At 37.0% G+C, this 22,376-nt stretch overlaps 1 protein-coding gene and 1 pseudogene across 1 annotated transcript; both read left to right on the plus strand.

Annotated features, from left to right (window-relative positions):
- Positions 1 to 8,843: 8,843 nt before the first annotated feature.
- On the plus strand, positions 8,844 to 9,191 carry LOC145002705 (uncharacterized). Its single transcript, XM_078961921.1, has one exon. The coding sequence runs from the start codon at positions 8,844 to 8,846 to the stop codon at positions 9,189 to 9,191; it is 348 nt and encodes a 115-aa protein (XP_078818047.1).
- A 684-nt stretch (positions 9,192 to 9,875) lies between these two features.
- On the plus strand, positions 9,876 to 10,798 carry LOC145048263 (putative calcium-binding protein CML16 pseudogene; annotated as a pseudogene).
- The last annotated feature ends 11,578 nt before the right edge of the window (positions 10,799 to 22,376 follow it).

Consider the following 22,376-nt stretch of genomic DNA (forward strand, 5'->3'; position numbering starts at 1 on the left):
TCCGTGATAGTGTTCATCGACGACATTCTGATTTACTCAAAAATCCAGGAGGAGCATGGCAGACACTTGCAAGAAGTGTTAGAAGTCTTGAAGAAGGAGAAGCTGTATGCTAAGTTCTCCAAATGTGATTTTTGGATTCGTGAAATCCAATTCTTGGGTCACGTGGTCAACCAAGAAGGGATAATGGTTGATCCAGCAAAGATTGAAGCTGTAATGAAGTGGGAACAACCGAAAAGTCCCATGGAGATCCGGAGCTTTTTAGGATTAGCCGGATATTACCGAAGGTTTATCCAAGGCTTTTCTTCGATTGCTACTCCATTGACAGCTTTGACCCACAAAGGAGCTACTTATGCTTGGAGTGAGAAGCATAAAGAAGCATTCGAGAAGCTAAAGAAGAAACTATGTGAGGCACCGATACTTTCTCTACCCGATGGAGTTGAAGACTTTGTTGTTTATAGCGATGCGTCGGGGGTTGGATTAGGTTGTGTTTTGACCCAAAGAGAAAAGGTGATAGCATATGCGTCTCGACAGCTGAAGGAGCATGAAAAGAATTACCCGACTCATGATTTGGAGTTGGCAGCGGTAGTTTTCGCTCTGAAAATATGGAGGCATTACCTCTATAGCACGAAGTGCAAACTTTTCACTGATCATAAGAGTCTCCAATATCTCTTTAATCAGAAGGAATTGAATATGAGGCAACGACACTGGATGGAATTACTCAAGGACTACGACTGTGAGATACTTTACCATCCCGGTAAAGCTAATGTTGTTGCTGATGCTCTCAGTCGGAAAGTCAATCTTGAAAGGAAAAGGCCAAGAGCGTTGAGAATTGAAGTTGTCTCGACCATTGTGGAAAGTATAAAGAAAGCTCAAGAGGAAGCTTCTGAGAAAAATGACCGAAAGGAGGAACGTTTGGGTAAAACGTTGGTGTTTGGTACAAACGGTCATGGACTGAAGGTATTCCAAGATCGTATTTGGGTACCTAAGTCAGGAGGAATTAGAGATCTTCTGATGGAAGAAGCTCACAAGACCATGTATTCGATTCATCCCGGTAGCACTAAAATGTATAGGGACCTGAAACCCTTCTACTGGTGGCCGACGATGAAGCTTGATGTTGCAAAGTATGTGACCGAGTGTGTGACTTGTGAAAGAGTCAAGACACAACATCAGAAACCGTACGGGAGTTTAGAACCTTTACCTGTGCCTATGGGTAAGTGGGAAGACATTGCTATGGATTTTGTCACTAAACTACCCAGAACAAAGAATGGTCACGACATGATTTGGGTGGTCGTTGATCGATTCACTAAGAGTGCGCATTTCATAGCAGCCAGGGAGAAATGGTCTATGGAAAAGCTTGCAAATTCTTATGTGAAGGAAATTGTGAGACTTCATGGTGTTCCGTTAACAATTGTGTCGGATCGTGATAGTCGTTTCACCTCAAGGTTTTGGAAAAGTCTACAAGAGGAAATGGGTACCAAGTTATGTTTAAGTACAGCTTACCATCCGCAGACTGATGGTCAGAGTGAAAGAACGATACAAACACTTGAAGATATGCTGAGAGCATGTACCTTGGAGTTCCTAGGTAATTGGGATGAACATTTACCGTTGGTAGAATTTTCCTATAATAATAGTTTCCACTCGAGCATTAAGATGGCACCTTACCAAGCTTTGTATGGACAAAAGTGTCATACGCCGTCTTGTTGGCTTGAGGCTGGGGAAAAGCAGTTTATGGGATCGGAGATGGTTCATCAAACTGCTGAAAAGTTGAAAATAATTAGGGAAAGAATGTTAGCAGCTCAAGATCGTCAAAAGAGTTATGCTGACAAAAAGCAAAGACCGATGACTTTTGAAGTTGGGGATTCGGTTTTGCTTAAAGTCTCGCCGTGGAAGGGACTTATAAGATTTGGTAAAAGGGGAAAGTTGAGTCCAAGGTTTATTGGACCATTTAAAGTTCTTCAGAGGATTGGGAACCAAGCTTACAAGCTCGAATTGCCCAAAGAACTGAATGGAATTCACAACACTTTCCATGTGTGTTATTTGAGGAAGTTCATGGGAGAAGTTCCCGATATAATTCCAATTTCCGACTTGAGAATTGATGAGAACAAAAGGTTGATTGAAGAACCAGAGGCAATTGTTGACCGAAAGACTAAGAAGTTGCGACGCAAGATGGTCGAGTTAGTGCTTGTCCGATGGAAACACACGAACGGGCCGAATCTCACCTAGGAGACGGAGAGTGACATGAGGAGTCGCTATCTGCATTTGTTTGTTGATGTGTGATTCCGGGGACGGAATCATTCTAAGGTGGAGAGAATTGTAACGTCTGTGTTTCCGGGCTTGCCATTTCTAACAATGTAATGGTCTAGGTTAACCTTTGTAACTCGTTTTGAAATAATAAGATTGTATTATTTGAGTATTATGTGTTTTGTGCTTAATTGCTTAATTATGTGGTTTGATTAACTAAGAATAAAAATAAGCGTCAAAATTTAAGTGTAAAATAAACTTGATATCTTTAGATAATGTTGTAGTAGTTGAAACAAGGTTTCCGGAGATATAAAGAATGCCGAAATCCGAGTTATAACGAGGAAGTTATGACCTGTCGAAGTTTCGCGACAGAACCGGCAACGCTGGATAACGTAAAAAGTGAGATTTACGTGAAAGCGATATTTAACCTTAGTGATCTAAACGAGAATCGAAGATCTCGTTGTTAGTATCAAAGCGATAAAAAGTTAGGCGAGAACGGACGTCAAACGAAGAAGTTATGAATTTATAACGAAATTTTCTGTCCCAGCCTATTAAAAATAAATAATAAAAATAAAGTCAAAATTAGCCGACGGAGTCTAAACGAAAGTTGTAGAGCGTAGTCTCACCTTTCCGTGGATATAAAGAACGTCAAAAACGGAGTTCGTATGAAGAAGATATGAATTTCCGAAGTTTATTAATTAATTTGTATTTATTTTTAAATCAAAATTCGGAAGCATTATCCGAAGGTGAGTCACAGGTCTGATCCGACTTACGCGCCGCGTAAGTGAGTACGCCCCGCGTACTCCGAAGGTGTCGACATCGCAGCAAGTGGCTTCGGATACGTAAGCGATGACGTTTCTCGGACCAGTACCCCCCGCGTACGTGCGAGGCTCAACCTCTATAAAAGGCATGCGAGGGCAGCCGGATCTTTTGCTATTTTTCTCCCTTCTCTCTCTCGTTTTGCATCGTTTTGCGTGCCAGAAATACCCCGAAGCCCCGGTAATATTCCCGAGTCCCGAAGCGAGTCCCGAGATCCCGAGAAGTGCGGTTTCCGAGCCGAAGCTCTGCCCGCGAGAAGTTCGATTTTCGTAGAGATCTTCCAGATCTGCTGAGGATTTCGACTTCTGCAAGCCGTAGTGCTGTCCGATCATCTTCTTATCAAGTGAGTGTATACTACCTTTCATAAACACAATAATAATACAAGTATGGTTTGAGTGTATTAAATATATTGTTGTTTATACGTGTGAGTGCGTTGTTACAATTATAACCAATCCATCATAATATGTTGACATAGACATGTAATCGAGTAACAATTATAACCAGCAAAATAGGCAATCATACAGATTTACCGACTATCCAATCTCTGGAGCATACCACATTTTATAAATCAAGATACATAGAAAATCCAGAGGGCAGACATTGGTTTCTTCGACCCCCGAGTATAGTGAGGAAGAACTTACCTCAATCAGCTGTCAAAGAAAACATGAACTAGAGATACTGATACCCGAACTCCCCAAGTTATCAATTCACTAAAAAGCCTTAAACCAAAACCGAGGTAAAAACCAAAAACCGACAAGTCCTAAGACTTAGACTAACTCCTCTAAGGGAAAAGACCATTTTTTCCCTTCCCAAGGGCTACCCTAACAGTTGACCAAAAGTCAACGGGTAAAAAATTCAACGGTCAGACTTCTATTAACCTACACACTTCATACTCCAGCTCTATGCATGTCGTAGACCCTTAATTTGAAAACGAGACACCACCAGGCAATGCGGTGTGTAGCCTAGATTACACTGTATAAATGCCTCAGATCTAAAACTCACATTAAGCACTTATTTCCTTAATACCTTTCAGTCAATACCCAAATCTAACCCTATTGAACGTTCTAAATCATAAAGTCTCCAACTTTATGCCTTTTCATGGCTAAAGAGAGTTCAAATCCAAAACCCTACTTATTACACAATCTTAAGCTCCATATCTCAAGCATGGGTGGAAGGAAGGGACCAAGATTATATGTTTATAATTCCATGTATACAAAAACATCTAAAAAGGCTACTCATAAGGCCTGGAGTAGATCATACCCAATTAGACGAAGAATACAGAACAAAAAAGGATATAAACCTAAGGACTAACAAGATCTAGATCAAGTTATGAACTTTATACCTCTTGGAGAATGTTTATGAGATGCAAGTTCTAGATCCACAAGGCCTGAAGATTCCTAAGTGCTCTCCAATGGAATCCTTCCTTCAAATATGAACACAAAACACTCAAAAAGCTCAGAACTCACAAATGGAAATAATGGTTTGCAAGGGGATCGTTTGGGAGGATGGAAGTTGAGGATGGAAGGGTCTCAAGAGAGTTAGAGCCCTTAAATAGGGTTCACAAACCAGAAATTAGGGTTTGGGCTCTGGGCTAGTACGTGTTGCATACATAGACCTATGCCCATCACAGGTCATTAAAACCCCGACTCCAAGTTATCCTTCTACGCAACATGTAGAAGGCTATCTACGCCCTGCGTAGATCAAAATCCAACACTTATACTTAACAAATTGAGAAAAGAATTTACCTGCAAGGATTGGGTGTTACAAAACAATGATCACATTCTTTTCTTTATGAGTTATATTTATATGACTACATGATATCACATGTCACAGTTGAACATAATAAATGTCACTAAAGGGTAACAAATAGCCACATCAACTAGATAAAATATGCTATTATACATACTATTTAATGATGGTTTTAACAATTATGTATTACGAAAAGCAAACAGTGGTCACATTTTTCCCTTTATGTGACTAAATGATGGAATATGTCCCGCTTTAACATTAATGATTGGTACTAATGGGTAACAAAGATTCACATCAATTAGAAACAATGTGTTGTTATAAGTACTATTCAGCGATGGTTTTAGCAAATATGTATCACTAATACCAAACAATGGTCATATTTTTCTTTATGAGTTTTCTTTATTTGACTAAACGATCGCATTTGTAATGATTTGACATAAATTAATGTAACTAAAAGGTAATCAATAGTCACAACAAATATAAACTAACCATAATTAAAAAGAATTGTCTTACTTTAAATTATATTTATATGTGACTAATAGGTAGGTTATAGTCATACTTAAAAAATTTATATATCACAAAATAATAGCAAACACCACTCTAATAACACATTCATGTTGTCATACGGTCACCTAATGCCACTTAATTAAGGAATATTTGTGCCTAAAAAGTATTTACGGTCACATATTCGATAAAATCATTGATTACATCCACTTTTTTATGCTACGATCACACTTTTAAATGTTGAATTTTAATGTGACCATAAGATATCTATGGTGTAACATACCAAAATAAGGTATAATTTATAAACCCTTGTTCGTTTGGTGATTGTCGAGTTTGGACCTTATATGAGAAAAAGGTGGTAAATGAGTACGTGGGGCGTACGCTAGGTATGTTCAGCATACTCATGTATGTATTTTTGACGCGAAAGCCACCTAGTACGCTAGGCATACTAGGCACAGAGTGAAAAACCTAATTTGGGTTGTGTCCCTATTTAAAGGACATTATGGCCTCATTTATGGCCACCATTCCCAGACATCAACTCTATCAAACCCTAATTTCTCGTCCCTTGAGCTTGTGTGTCCATTGTTGAGCTATTAAGTGTTCTTGTGTTTCTTTGGAGTGAAGAAGGAGCTTTGAAGAGGAAAGAGTAGGAATCTAGGCTTTGGATCTGAGCTTATCTGTGGTTGGAGCTTCAGTTAGAGGTATAAAGTTCAAATATTTCTCACTCTTTTGATTTGTGCATCATTTTACTTCATTTTAGGGTTTTGGTACCAAAGTTGAATGCTTTATGAGATATTGAGCTCCAAAGCTTATTATCAACTAGTTTGAGTGTTTTTAGTGATGTAGAGTCATAAAAATCGAGACTTGGACGTGTAAACCAACCCATGCATGAGATATGAGCATTTTTGAGAACAGAGAGTGATAGTTTTGGTTTTTGAGACTTTATCAGCCATGCAAAGGCTTAAAGTCACAAAATTTATGGAGTAAGAGCCTTTAAGGAGTCCAGATATGAGATTTGAGCTAAGGTCTTAACGATTAAGACCAAATGAGTAGAAAGAGAAAATGGGGGAGTATGCTGAGCGTAATCCCAGTACGTGCAGTGTAGGGTCGAGAATCCCCGATGCGTGCATGGCGAAGGAGTACGCCCAACTTAGAGGGCTTGTACGCGCAGTGTAAACGCTGTCGTTAACTTTTCTTTGACTTTTAGGATTTGGTCAGTTTGTGGACTATTAAGGCCATGGAAGGGTAAAATGGTCTTTTATCCTTCTATGAGTCTATAGAAGGGTTAGTCTAGCTTCCTTGAGATCCGTTATTAATTAGAGATAATTATCGTATGTGTTAGGCGGAGGCTAGACAGGAGATTTGAGTTTGAGGTTATCCGATTCTCTTACGAGGTGAGTCTTCTCGCTATACTTTACCTAGAGTGGTAATTTTTATGTGTTCGGAGGGTCTTATGTGTTATATTGAGTATTGTGATATCCTGGATTATGTCTTTGTGATTTATGTTGTGTATTATTCTGAGGTTATTGAGTTAGGACCGGAGGGTCCCACTGAGACACATTAAATGGAGGTTCTTATTCGAGTATAGCCATGAGAGACTAATGAGATATGTGTGGTATTTTGGAGAACTCATTAAGCTTCGTGCTTACTGTGTTATGTGTTATGTGTTTCAGGTACTTCTAAGGATCACGGGAAGGTACTGGTTTGATAGTACACACTGGAGCGAGATCATTTTTATGATTATGGGATAGTGATTTTTACTTGTGGATCTGTTGACATTTGAGACACTTGTGGTTTTTGAGAAAATGTAATATGAGTTTTATTGTGTTTTAAAATGAAATTTTTGTTTGAAAATTTACGATGTTACAAGTTGGTATCAGAGCCTTGGTTTGAGGAATTCAGATATAGCTTCAGGTGTGTCTGGACTCAAACTGAGGACTTGAGAAAAAATTTCAAAATAAATAATTTTTTTTCTAAAATGAGAAAGAGTTTTAAGAGAAAACGATTTGGAGCAGTGTGTACTATCAGCCAGAGCCCGAACGGTGATTTCCCAAAATACCCTTACTTATTTGTTTTATGAGATATTAGTGATGTATGATAGAGGATAAGCTAAGTAATTCATATGTAGGGCTAGAGTTGCTTGATTTGTGATGCCTTAGCCTAGGAATTGTTGCTATCTGCTATGTGCTTTGAGTATGTACTGATTAAGAGTATCTAGCAGGAATCACTTAGAGAGAGAATACTAAGTCGAAAGATAATCTAGGAGAGATACCTAGATAAGCATATGAGAGATCTATTGAGAAAGTAGTCTGTTATGAGTGAGAGTTTGAGTACTTGTGAACTAGGATCCTAGGAGGAGGACTTGGGGTGACTACGGGCTGGTGTGGAAGGTAGTATTGGTCCCTTACTACAGAAAGCACCGAATCTGTATGCAACCCAAGTAAGAATCCTTAGGATGCTAAGGAACAAGTAGGGACGAGTGATCGAGTGTGAGTATGGTCGAGCGAGTCTCTGATGATTTTTGTGTTATGTTCCAGAGACATCATGGTGGGTATACGCCACAACCTTAGGAGGAGTGAGACTAGTGATGATGAAATACACTATTTGAGATGTTTGGGTCTATTAAGACCACACTATTTGAGACGTTTGATGAGCAATATGTTGTTGTTACTGAGGTGACTGTTGCTGCAGCCACCGTAGCTGTCGCCGTTGCCAGGCCACAGGGAGGTGACTCATTGTTGTTTCGGGAGTTCAGCAACACGAAGCCACCAGAGTTTGATGGGACCAAGGATCCTATTGCTGAGATAAGATGGATCTCCAATATCGAGGGGTGTTTTTACACATTTTTGTTCTAAGAGAAAGATGTTTGATGTTGTTCTTGATATGGTTGAAAGTAATTTTTCAGGTGGGGACGTCATTAGGTCTTACAATATCTTTAGGTAAGTTTATAATGAATTTACTTTTGGTAGATCTAGTGTGGTTGTTTCGCATTACTCCTACATATAACATTAACTTGAATACATCATTGTTTAATTTATTATTATGAAATATATTTTTTATCAACATTTCCTTTGTATATAAGTGGTAGTTATATACGTTGAAATCTTTTTTGTTTTATATTGTTCTTTTGAAAAACAATTTTAAAATCCACACATATCTTATATATAAAAAAAAGTCGGAATGTATATTTTCCATATTAGAATTGTGTATTCTGATAATATCTTATATAACAATTTCAATCAAGTATAGTTTACGAAGTTATTGTGTATTAAGAAATCTTAGCTAGTAAGTAGGAAGTTAAAAAAGGCTGTCCTTCCCTCTTAGAAAGCAAAAGAATCCATGTTAAATAAGCCTTAACTTTACCCACACTTTTGCCTTTCCATGTAATTCACATTGAGTTGCATCTTCAAAAAAGCCAAAAGCATATTCGAAAGCATCACCGTCTTGTACATTACTTACAAACACATGTACATGTCATCCATTATATATACAAAACATACATAACTGCGAAGCTTAGTGTCAATCCAACAATGGCTACTTCCCTATCAACTTTATTGCCAGAAAGCCAGCAGCCTCAAGAGCAAGAACCCATCGCACGAGGAGACGTTCATTCGTCGTCAGGATCCATCGGGCCATTCTTCGCAGTCATGTCGGTGTTGATGGTGCTTACCATTCTTTCCTGTGTCTTCGGAAGGATTTATGGCAGACAAGCAGCGGAGGCACCCTTGGATAAGGTTATAAAGAGTAGAGATTGTTTCGGGTGGTTAAAAGGCAGATTATCGCAGTGCATGGTGGGTTGTGGTGGTGCCTGTGATGGTCATGTGATTACACTCGCCGGAAAAGGGGAGCCGCGTAAGGCGGAACAGGGTGTCGTATGACCCTACATATTGCATATTTAGAAGATCTGGGTCATTTGATTGTTGATACTCGTTTTCTTTTGGTTATATAGCAGCATTTTCCTTGCAATTTGTATCGGGTGTTAATATACGTACTTTCTCATTCGTATAAAAACTCAAACATAATATATATATATATAGGCTCAAACACTTATATGTAGGGATACAATAACTGAATAAGTAATTGAAGGTACCTATAGAATTAGTCTTTGTATTATTTAATTTGAAGTAATTGAAGACACTCTCTTGATGCATGTCAAATGGTAAAAACCTAATATACTATTTATCATTGACTTAAAGAAAAAAAAAAGGAGAGATAATCACTTAAATATCTATTATAGCCGTTTAAATTAGAAAAAAAAAATGGTAATCAGTTCTTAAAAGCAGATTAAAATTTCAGTTTTTTTTTTTCCCTTATTAATAATTTACCCAAAATAATTTTATTTTAATTCGAAGTCACAAAGAGAAAAGTTAAAGTCGTAAAGAAATGCTTCCTTGACCCAATCTTATGCATAGAATTAGCACCGAAATACAAATACTTATTGATGCCCGGGTTTTATTGACGCCATAACTATTTTTAAAATTTAAGCGACCAGATCGAGTACATATGCTTGTATTATATTTAAATTCAAAACATATACAAATAATTTTGCAAAAGCTCGTATAACCAAATAGTTGACATTTCATAAGAATCAATGACCTCCTTTTCTGTTCTCTTTGCATTTTATTTGTTGTTGTTGTTATGAACACGAAAGAGGCTTCCATGGCTTCCGAAGGTACATGTATGCATTCCTCCTATCTTATTCCCTAAACCACCCTCTCTATCATTCCTCGCCGCCGTTAAACAAAAAACAGGCAATCAAAACAACCATAATCCATTGATTGTCGCAATATATATGAGATCAAGATCAGGCGGCCGGCCACCACCACCACCACCACCATGTCGACCACATTGATACCGGTTGACCAACTCAAACAACTCCGGGACATATTTAACCGGTTTGACATGGACGCTGATGGATCCCTAACCCACCTAGAGCTAGCCGCCCTCCTCCGTTCTCTAGGCCTGAAACCCTCCGGCGATCAGATTGATATGCTCTTCAACAACATGGACTCCAATGGCAACGGTGCTGTTGAATTCGAGGAAATGGTGCGCGCCATGTTACCAGACATGACGACGGAGCAGTACATCTTCAATCAAACACAACTTGTCAAGGTCTTCCATTCGTTTGATAGAGACAGGAATGGGGTTATCACGAGGGCTGAGCTCGCCAAGGCCATGGCGAAAATGGGTCAGCCATTGACGTATAAAGAGCTCACCGAGATGATCGAAGAGGCTGATACAGATGGCGATGGTGTCATTAGTTTTAGTGAATTCGCAAGAGTGATGGCTAAATCTGCAGCCGAATCGTTTGGATTCCCCGTTCCATTGCCTTGATCTTTAGGGTAAACTCGTGATTTTGTATTCCCCTGTAGATTTTTTGTATATAAATTTGAATGTAATTGCTTTGCATATGAAGAACCTTAAAACCAACAGAGAGTTAGACGAAATCCATTAGTTTTAGGATCGAAGGAAAAGAAACATCAGAGAATAGAGAATAGTTTGTTGTTTTGTTGGATACTTTTAATTTGTGTGTATATATGTTCTGGATACTTATTTATCATGACCTACCTTGATGCAAAGAGTCTTCATTGAGCTGAGGAGTCGGGTTTCAATTTCAAATACATGTGATTTTAATTTCAAAAAATACAGTTTCTTTTGTAGTCTATCGTCACATCCGGCTCGTTAAAACATCAATCCACTCCAAAGATGACACTAATGGTATGTATTCTATCCAAACACATACAAAGTGTTCCAAATTATATCTTTCATATCCCCACCAAGGATATAATACAAGAATATATATACAATACGTACAAGGAATAGGCTATGGCTAAATGGGCTAAGAACAATGGGCCAAATAAAATACATACATACAAAATACGTCTAACGTCCCACCGCAGTCGGGACGGAAGGTCGAGAACGAACGTTCAGACTGGATCTGAAGTTAAGAAACAACGATGACGGTAGTCCTTTAGTGATGATACACGCATATCGAGACGATGATGGAACATGAAGAACTCGAGCCTATGCCATGTCAACTTTATCTTTTGACGAAATGAATGTCAATATTTATGTGCTTTGAATGTTGATGTTGAACTCGATTAGAGGATAGGTACACGACACTAACATTATCACAATAAACTATAATGGCCGTGAGAGGAGGATATAGAAGCTCACGTCATAGGTTGTGAAGCCAACACATCTCTGCACCAGCATTCACAACACCCCTATACCCAGCCTCGGTACTGGAGCGAGAAATGGTACCTTTGTCTCTTGGAGGACCAAGAGATGAGGTTCTATCTGAGAAAAACACAGTAAGCGGATGTGGATCGTCTAGAGGATGGGCAGCCAGCCCAATCTGCATCAAAGTAAGCAACTAAGCCATGCAAGGGAGATGCATATATCTGTAAGCCATGATGTAGAGTGCCACAAATATATCTAAGAATGTGCTTGAGGGCCGAAAAATGAGGCTCTCGAGGGTCATGCATAAAAAGGAAAATCTATTGAACGCCATAAGTGATGTTTGGCCGAGTAAAAGTCAAGTATTGTAAGGCTCCAGCGAGGCTGCGATAAAGGTTCGGGTCAGTGATAGGAGGATTAGTTCCATCGAGCTTAGTTGATGTGTCGGCATGAGTGCAAGTTGGTTTACAATTGGACATCTAAGCTCACTCCAAGATCTTGGAGGCATACTTTTGCTGATATAAGAACATGCTATGACGAGCTCTGGTGACAACAATACCAATGAAATAATTTAGAGACCCCAAGTCAGACATGGAAAACTCTAAACATAAGATGGTAATAATTTGCTGAAGAAGATCTATAGAAGTGGTTGTCAGAACAATGTAATCAACATAAAGAAGCAAATACGCCAGATGATGTCCCTATCTATAGATAAACAAATGGGAGTATGATCGACAATTATAGAACCCGTGAAGGAGGTAAAGGGGAAGAATCCGGATTGGGTTTAATATGAAGGTTAAGTTTGTTGATTGGTTTAAAGATGTCGTGTTGAGAGCGAGTATTCATGGAATGAGTGCGAGGGGGATGGAAGAGAATTTTGGAGGGTTTTAGAGATATTTGGGACAGGAGGGTCAATGGTTGGAGAAGGTGGTGGAGAATGGGGATGAGCGCCAACAGAACAATCATTACTAATAGGAGTTCCGACAATAGAGGGGTGTCGATAGGAGCGACATCCTCAATGGTGGTTTGAATAGGTAAAAATGGATGAAGAGGCTAAGAAGGGTGGCTTGTATTATTGCAACAATTTCGAGAATTGTCAAAGTTGAGAAAGTCATACTCGGGAGAACGATGGGGTGTCATAGAACCAAAAGGAAAAACGGATTCATCAAAGGTGACATGACACGAGATAATGATTTGATTTGTGTGAAGATTGAGACATCAAAATCCTTTGTGATAGTAGGGTATCCAAGGAAGATGCATGTAATTGATTGTGGTTGTAATCTGTGAGTGTTATTTAGGTGTGGGTAGCATAGACAACCAAAGACATGAAGATGAGAATAAGATGGATGTTTGTTGAAAAGTTTATGAGTGGTGGAAGGAACAATGTTTAATAAGTGACTCGCCATGTGTAAAGCTTTGACCCAATATATTGGAGGAAGATGGGCTTGGAATAGAAGGGTACGAATAATATTATTTATAGTTCGGAGCATTCTTTCATATTTACTATTTTGTTGTGAGGTGTAAGGAAAAGAGAAACGCATATGGATTCCATTTGAATTTCATAAGTGGTGAAATTGAGAATTGCCAAATTCTTTTCCATTGTCACATTGAAAAGTTTAGATGTCAGTGTGAAATTAGTTTTTGACATAAGCTCGAAAGCGAAGAAATTTAGAGAAAACATCAAACTTATTACGAAGAGGGTACACCCACAAAAAATGAGAGAATTGATCAAGAAATATAACATAATATGTTATTCCACTGTGACTTAACAAAGGAGAAGTCCAAACATCGGAATGAATAACTTGAAACAGAAATAAAGCATCAGCTTTTGACAAGTCAAAATATAATCGTACGTTTTTTTCCAAGTTGACAAGCATGACGTAATAAATGAGAGTCCTTTTATTGCAAGAAATAAATTTACTGGAAAGTAAATGCTAAAAAACTTGATTGCTAGGACGGCATAGCCTTTGGTGCCATGTTGAGGAAGCAACACTAAGGAATGCTTGAGGAGAAAGACTTGTAACAGGATTGAGAACACTAGAGCTGTCACATCGAATGAGGACTTGTTTCATCACGAAATCCTTCACAGAAAACCTAAACTCGTCAAATTCAATTCTACATTTGTTATAACGGGTAAGTTTATGAACAGATACAAGGTTTTTAATAATCTGAGGTGTTATGATGACATTTTTCAAGGGTAAGGTACGAAAAGGATCAAGGCCAAGAGTATAGTTGCCCATTTGGACAACCGGAATTCGAGATCCAACACCTAATAAAAACATAAAAATTAGACAACTTATTGCTAAAAGATTTGAGAATACATGCGTCGAAGTGAAGATGAGCAGTTACCCTGGTGTCCATGTACCAGTTTGCATTACCCGGATCTTGTAGAGTCAAGGTACAGAAAGCTTGTGATATTATAGTAGTTTGATCTAGAGAGGAACTTGGAAAATGAAAATAAGGTGACATGTTGTATTGTTGATGTTGTGGGCCAACCATGTAGGCCTGAAGAAAATGAGTTGGAGTCGATATGGGTTGTGGAGCCTGCTACGTCAATGTTAAAGTAGCCTAGTATGTGGAGAATTGGGCAAAGATGTATAAGGCGTGGGAAGCAGCCCAACAACATTTTTGTTGGGTCGATGTGAAGCAGGTAGACCAAGCCAAAAAATGATGACCCCCAAGAGTTAGCGTTGTTTCCAATCAAGAAAAAGGGGGTGATGCTACCCTACGAGAGAAAAGGCACGCTACTGCCCTGCGATCGTCCTCTTTCGCCGCCTCTGTCGGCCTTGCCTCCTCTTCCACCGCCTCTGAAGTGTCGACCACCACCTTTGCCATGATTTTGATTCCCGCGATTATTGAGTTGAGGTCGATTTTCCATTTTAGTGTTGAGGATGGTGGGAGCGGATGAATCATCGAGATGAGAAGCTTGCACCATTCGTTGTCAATCTTTAATCATGGAGCATTCCTCCAACGTGAGCATAAAGCATGTTTTAAGGAATATGGGTGTAACATACATAAAATATAGTCCCAAAAATTTCATTTTAAAATTATTAAATAACAGTAGTTATCAAAACATTCCCTCAAAAGCGTGAATCATAGTATCCATAATAATAAAAATCAAAGCAAACATATCAAAACATCAGAGCAAACATCCTAGGATATACATTGTGGTGTGTGAAATGCAGAAAACATATAAACATACATCAAGCACTTCCCGGCATCGGACTTTAGTTCGGAATACATACAGTCATAAATACAGGCCAACATTGGGGCCTTCAACTCGTTCAAACAGGAGGAAAACTCACCACCAATGTCAGATGATATCTGAAACGTCTCTGCCTAGGAATCAACTCTACTCACTCCTTGAACCAAAACAACCCCTTAACCATTTCGTACTCATAACCCCTTTAGGGTCAACTATGGTCAAAGTCAAAGTCAACGCTTCAAGTTGACTCAAATCGTCGAGTTCCCATAAATCTCAGAATTGTGACTTTTCGAATCAACTCATCGAGTCCTCCTTTAACTCGTCGAGTTCTTCATTTTTAACAGAATCGGGACACTCCGGCTCAACTCATCTATTTCCTATATGAACTCGCCAAGTTCTTCAGTCTGTTAACCGTTCATAATGCATTAAGCCATTATTCTTCAAATCCAAGTCTCATATTCCAGATCTGGGCCGAAAATACATTTAAGAGGGTAAAGTTTCTAACTTTACCAATTAAAACCTACCCTAGAAGAAATAAGCTCTAACTATAACCCAAAAAGGCCAAGGTCTTGATCCAAGAACAACCAAAACTATAAGATAGACCATAAGGTCAAAGATCTGGACTCTAGGGACTAGTAATCACGTAAAGTCTTAAACTTGATCCTCATGCATGGCCATTAGAAGCTTCAAAAGACCAAAATGACGATCTAAAGGTTGCATGGGACTTCCATGGCCATAAAGTTGGCACCTTTATGCCATGAAAACCCCTCAAGACCCTAGATTTGAAGTGTTATCCACTTGGGATGTCCAAATACCAAGAATCATTTCCTTTGGACAAAAAACAAGCAAGGAACTCCAAAAATGGAGATCTAAATGACCACAAGGCAAGGTTCAAGCTTTATACCAGCAAAATATCATGGATAAGGCAATGATTCTGGATCTATAAGCTCCTTCCTGCGTCTTCAAGTTTTTCCTTCTTCCAATGGCAAGAACCATGCGTTATAGTGGGAAAGGGTTTTGATGTCAAATGGTGGTTGCAACATGAGCAAATTTTTTAGACAAACCATTAATAGTATAAATCACAAGGTTTTGTTCCAGTACCGATGCTCCAAGGTTATCTAGAAGACCAATAATGGACTTTACATGAGTGCAATAATCTAAGACAATGGAATTGTCAGTAGTAATGGACCAGAGTTCATCGTCAGGTTTCATGGAATTCTCATGGAATAGATCTCCAACAGATTTCCAGACATGGGCAGTAGTAGAATCAATTTTGATGATGGATTGCAGAAGAGGTTGAGTAAGAGTTCCATTGATCCATTGCTTGATAATGTTGTCCACCTATTTCCATTCTAGGTCATCGGGTTTTGAATTAGTGTAATCCTGGTGATCATAAACTAAGTATCCAATGCAGTGAGTTTTGAATAACTCATTGCAAGATTCGTAATTCATTTCGTCTAAGTCAAGAATGAGCGGAACATACGATTTTATGTTGGTAATCCTATATATCTTATAAGGGGGATAAGTTTTGGAAGAATTTTTGCGTGATCCCATCATGGAGAAGGAGAGAAGAAACAAGAAGAAAATGTATGGAATGACGGAAGGTAGAAATAAGAGGAAAAAAACTTATCGACTAGGGTTAGATTGGCTCTGATACCATGTTTCAAATTATATCTTTCATATCCCAACCAAAGGTACAATACAAGAATATATATATATATATATATATATATATATATATATATATATATATATATATATATATATATATATATATATATAATGTGTACAAGGAATGGGCTATGACTAAATAGGCAAAGAACAATGGAACGCATAAAATACATACATACAAAATACGTCTAACACACACATACCAAGCACAATGGCTAAGCTTTATTAGACCACCTCTATTGATCAATGGATCATTACACCAACGAAAATGTTATCATTAAATAAAAATAATCATTTAATAATTAATACCAATACTCAAACCAGATTTTGTATCCACATAATTCCCATATTTAACACCCAAAGCCACTAATCAAAATGTTAATTAAAAACATTAAAGAGGGAACTATTATACTATGGGTCCTATTAGAGCATCTGATATACAAACAACAGGCGTATCCGTGGTCTACATGACAACGGACCACAACCACACGAACACTGGTATAAAAACGTTAAAAAGGAAACTATTCTACTATAGGTCCTATTAGAGCATCCATTATACAAAGTGTTGGCTTATCAGTAAGAAAAAAAATGCTAACTTGATTAATAAAAAAAAGTAACGTATGGTATATGTTATATCACTTTAAAAAAATTAGTTAAAACATATTTAAATGAATAACTAAAAATATTGCATAGATATGTGTCACAACTAGCATTTTAGGGCTAGAAATCTCTATCCATATACAACTAGCATCCTTTGTGTAACTACGTAACACTAGGCATAGCATAAGTTAATTTCAATATAATACAAATTTATACATCCAATAATTTGTGTTTCTAGTTAAAACTCCCTCGTGTAAACTCAAAATATAACCCAACGAGTATATTCACTCAACCTTGGTCCTTAGCCCAAGTTTTCTGGGTCCAAACCCCTTAAAGGGCCAAAACTCTCTTATTGGGCCTAATGGGCTAATAATCCTTCATCTTGACTCCTTTGGAATTGGGCCAAAAATCGCTATCTAATTCCATATTGGGCCATATTGAGCCATGAAGAATTATTTTAAGCATATTGGGCCGAGAACCATTTTATTTAGCCTCATTGGGTCGCAAACCCATAAATTGGCCTTCGTGGGCCAAAAAACCTTATTAGGGCAACGAGTTCTCGGTTAACTTCCCAAGCTAATCCCAAACGATTTTTCTTTCTCCCCTCTCCATGACCGATCGGTCATTTAAAAAAATGCATTGGATAAATGCATTGCCACCTCCATATTACATGGTGGATAACCATGCATTACATCTCATGCATCTAAGTAACACTCACATCACAAACCTTAGAAGTCAACCCTATGATCCCTACCCTCCCCTCTTATCGGCCGTAAATCCCCCAACCCCTCTCCATTCTTTATTTTCAAACTCACACTCCACCCTCATTTTCCACTCCACTTTCGAAATAAAACTCTCTCTTCTTTCCTCCTCTAAAATCATGAGTGTGTGTATGTGTGTTTGCTTAAGAAGGTTCTTCATGCTTCCAAACTTGGTAAGTTACTTCACACTCTAGTTGTTTAACTCTATCTTATGCTAAGATCTTTTCTCAAAACCACTCTACTTTTTATGTTTGTGATCCTAGAACACCAAAACTCCACAAATCTCTTCAAATAAGCTAGCTAAGGCCGAAAACTCACTCCATTCTTCCTCTTCAAAAACAAAAAATCCCTAAGGTGAGCTTCATACCCCTTTATTTTCGTGATTTTCCATCTTTAAGGGGGAATACAAGCTTGGTTTTGTGTAAAATCTTTCTATATATGCTTGCATGTGTATGTTTTCATGTTATGGTGTGTGAAATGTTATAAAATCTTGAAAAATACCCATGAACTTGAGATTTCATCCAAGTTGGAAGTTTTTGAGAAATAACTTACCTTATGTAACCTATTAAGATGCTTGAATATGTTAAACATGTTTGAGAATTTACTATGAAACATAAAAAGGACGATGTTTGTTAATAGAATGAAGAATGGACTAAAATGGTCATTTTTTATAAAAATGGGCCTTTTATGTCATTTTCGGTATTTACGGGCTAAAATAGTCATTTTTGGTAAAAATGGATCCTTTATGACATTTATAATTAAAATGGACCGAAAATGGGCTTCTTAATAAACTTGGGTCATATTTGGGACTTTTATTTAAAATAGGCCGAAAGTGAATTATTTAATAAACTTGGGCCAAATATGACCTTTTTATTTGAAAAGGGCCAAAAATGTATTATTTAGCAAACATGGGCGATTTTTGAACACTTTTGCAAAAATGGGCCTCAAATGAGAGTTTTAGTAAAAATGGGCCCATTTCGACAACTTTGGCATTATTGGGCCATTTTTGACATTCATGGTAATAATGGGTCATTATTGACTTTTTGGTTAATATTGGGCCATTTAAGTTCATCCTTGATAAAAAGGGCCACTTATAAGACAAATCTACTTAATTTGGGTCAAATTTGGACCTTATAAGACAAATCTACTAAATTTGGGCCTCATGTGACAAACTATATATTAATTGGGCCTCAATGTCACTTTTATGTAAATTGGGACTATGGTGAAAATATTGTTAACAATAGACTGTTTTGATAACAACAGTTAAATCACAAGTCATTCTGACACTCTCGATAAAAATGATTATATTTTTGTTATCTATGAGTTACAGTAAAAAAATATGCACTTGTAACGTAATTTTAATGTTAAATATTGAAACAAACTATTCGCGTAAATTTCGTTAAGGCTCTTGTGAGACACTCTTTCACTCGTACCTACCTAGTGTACATAGAAAGTCCAATACTTATGACTAGAGTCTCCTGGAGGGAGAGCGGGAATTTATGTATACGGGGTTGACACCCCATACCTAAGTTGCTTGCTACAGCTAGACATGTCAGTCTAGGGTGGCAAATGTCTTCTCAGAAACCGACACCTGAAGAACATCAAGACAAACACGCCGTCATATTAGTTTGGTTATAACGACTCACATAGATAATAACAACATAATAAATTTACGAAATACATATACTCTACTCATGTTACAAAGTATGTGACTATACATTCACTATTTTACGTTTAATTCCACCACTCGGGTCTCAGGGTTAAGACCACACTTATATATATATATATATATATATGTATGTATGTATATCTGAAAATACATGATTTTCTGGGAAACACCCTCTCTCTCTCTCTCTCTCTCTATATATATATATATATATATATATATATATATATATATATATATATATATATATATATATATATATATATATATATATATAATATAATATTTGAAACAAAACTCACAAACGATTTTTACCGAAAATATCAGATTTTCTGTTGTTCACGAACTAATGCAACGTTTTCCTATAAACATGCTTACGAACTCACCAACATTTTATATGGTGACGCTTTTCTAAATAATTTGTATTCTCAGAAACTCACTAAACAGGTTGGCAGCTAAGGAACTTGGACATTTGTTGTATTTTTGTTTTTCATCATACACTTGATATTTTTGGGATGTAGTTTTATGTACAAACACAATGATGCAAACCATGTATGTTGTTATCTTATTTGTATGGTGATGATGATGTCTATATTTCATTTATATAAACTTGCTATGATATTACAATATGAAGTCATTCGCCCCTGGACGTTTCCGCCATTCCGGTTCTGGGGTGTGACAGATTAGTATCAGATCAATGTTTATAGTGAACTAGCATATCTAATCATACAATATATGCAACTATAAATACATTGAGACTAAAATATTCTGAACAAATATAAAATACCTATATATGTGTGCATACTAGGAGTATTATTATAACAAGAAACAATTAATGTGATAGAGGACATAGATTTAAATACACTAACCTCTATCAAAATTTAGAGCATCTACAATGCATTGAATTCCATAGAGTTTAATGTATTGTCACATCATCCTTATAAAATCCATACAACTTTATTATTTTTTTCTCTACAATGCATTGAACTCTACAAAGTTCAATAGAATGTTAAAAAAAATGTAATTTATAGTAAATTTTTAAGGATTAAAACTTTCATTTTTCCTATTGAAGAGTTCAATGGCCCTTGAACTCCAAATCCATTGAATGCCAAGGTGGAATCTCATAATGGTTGAGTTTCATCCATTGAATGACACATAGACTTGACACCTCATTCAACTCTCTCATTAAACTCACCATTGTGGATGCTCTTAGAGTGGGGTGTCATGGAAAATAGGTGGTGTTTATAAAAAGAAATCCTTTTTACATATGTGACTAATATGCCCCTCGATTGAAAAGTTAAAGGAATTTGAGAATCATTTATATATATATATATATATATATATATATATATATATATATATATATATATATATAGTCCTCTAGAATTAATTAAAAATGTCTGATATATAAACAAAAGGAACATTATATTATAATAGATAAGTATGGCTAGTTGAAGTGACGTGTGAAGTTCAAGGAGGATGTTGTAAAGCCAATATGCATTGACAATGCCATGATATTATGCCTCCATACTAGACCTTGACTACACAACTTGACGTTTTGTAGACCATGATAGAAAGTTGTCGCTAAAGAAAATACAGTATCCTATGGTGGATTGTATCCGGACAGCCGGCATAGTCGTGAGTCGTATAGGGTTATATGTCATAAGTTGGGAACGAGGTTATTGGGTATTATTGTAAACCAAACTCAAATGTATGGTATAGTCTGCTCAAGAGCATCAACGTGAGGTTCATGTAGAGCATGCATGAACTAACACGTCTATCGAATAATATATGGGATGTCCAATCTAGAAAATGTTAGGTATGGGTTGACTAGCAATGTCCCTCGAATTGGAGTTGGTGTCAACGAGAGTGGCAACAAGCTTGTAGTGCTCCATGTTTTTCCGTTTAAGAATATTCTCATCATCATTGAGTCCTTCTCGTGAATTACATTTATGTGGCTACAATGTGTATTGCTTAAGGCCCCGTAAGGGGAGATTCCCGTTAGTCTTCATCATTCGTCATGTTCATGACCAAAAAAGTGCTCATATGAGTGCATATTCTGCACTCCTAACTCATACTTGTAAATAACTCCAAATACCATTTGATACTCATGTAAATTCCAAATGTCTATAATACTTAACTTCACTAAAATCTATATAAACTCATACTTTAATTATATTATAAGGAGAAAGATGCCTTGAATCATCATTAAAAGATCCGTTAGAAAATTCAAAATTATACCTTAAAAAGGATGTGAATGGAGTGAAGGAATGTTGTTAGACCTGGCAATGAGTAAGTTTAAAGCGAATCGACCTTGATTCAAACCAGTTTAATAAATTTGAAAATATAATCCAAACCCTCTCCGTAACCCACATGGTTTTGAATAATCAAACTCATATCCTGATTTACCGAATCAACATATATTCAAACCGCCCCCTGTAATAGATTTTTTGAATAATCAAGCATATTTTATTTAATTCTTGAAATATTATTTATTAAATAAAACAAATGTTGATTTGGAAAACACATTACCTACTCAAGGACTTTCAATTGGAATTAAAATCACTATTGTAGGAACTTCTAATTGATTTTTAATTGTCGATTGCAATGATAAATAATAGCGATTACAAACTTTTTTTCCGGTTGGTAAATGACTTTAATGAGTTATAAATAAAATTAGTGATTGCTCGATGAAATTACATCATGATTCTTGGTAAAAGATTGGAAGTCTAGAAGTCGACTTCTCGAGTCCTATATAAAAACAGTTTGGCCTTTGGTCTTTATCCTTTGGACTTTCGATTGGAATTAAAATTAAACTTTAGGCAATATAAAATATAAATTTATAATTCTAATATTTATACGGGTCGGATATAAACGGATTAAATCAATGATGATTCATACCTGACCCTTTTAATAAGAGGGTTAGCGGGTACGAATTGTTAACGGATAAACAAATAAAAAACTATGCTCCAAACCTATA

This window comes from Lactuca saligna, chromosome 1 (genome assembly GCF_052625555.1).
Source record: "Lactuca saligna cultivar CGN05327 chromosome 1, ASM5262555v1, whole genome shotgun sequence".
In the NCBI taxonomy this organism is placed as follows: Eukaryota; Viridiplantae; Streptophyta; class Magnoliopsida; order Asterales; family Asteraceae; genus Lactuca; species Lactuca saligna.

Bases quoted from the DNA above. Each gene is read 5' to 3' on its own strand.
- LOC145002705 (XM_078961921.1), top strand. From the start codon at position 8,844: ATGGCTACTTCCCTATCAACTTTATTGCCAGAAAGCCAGCAGCCTCAA.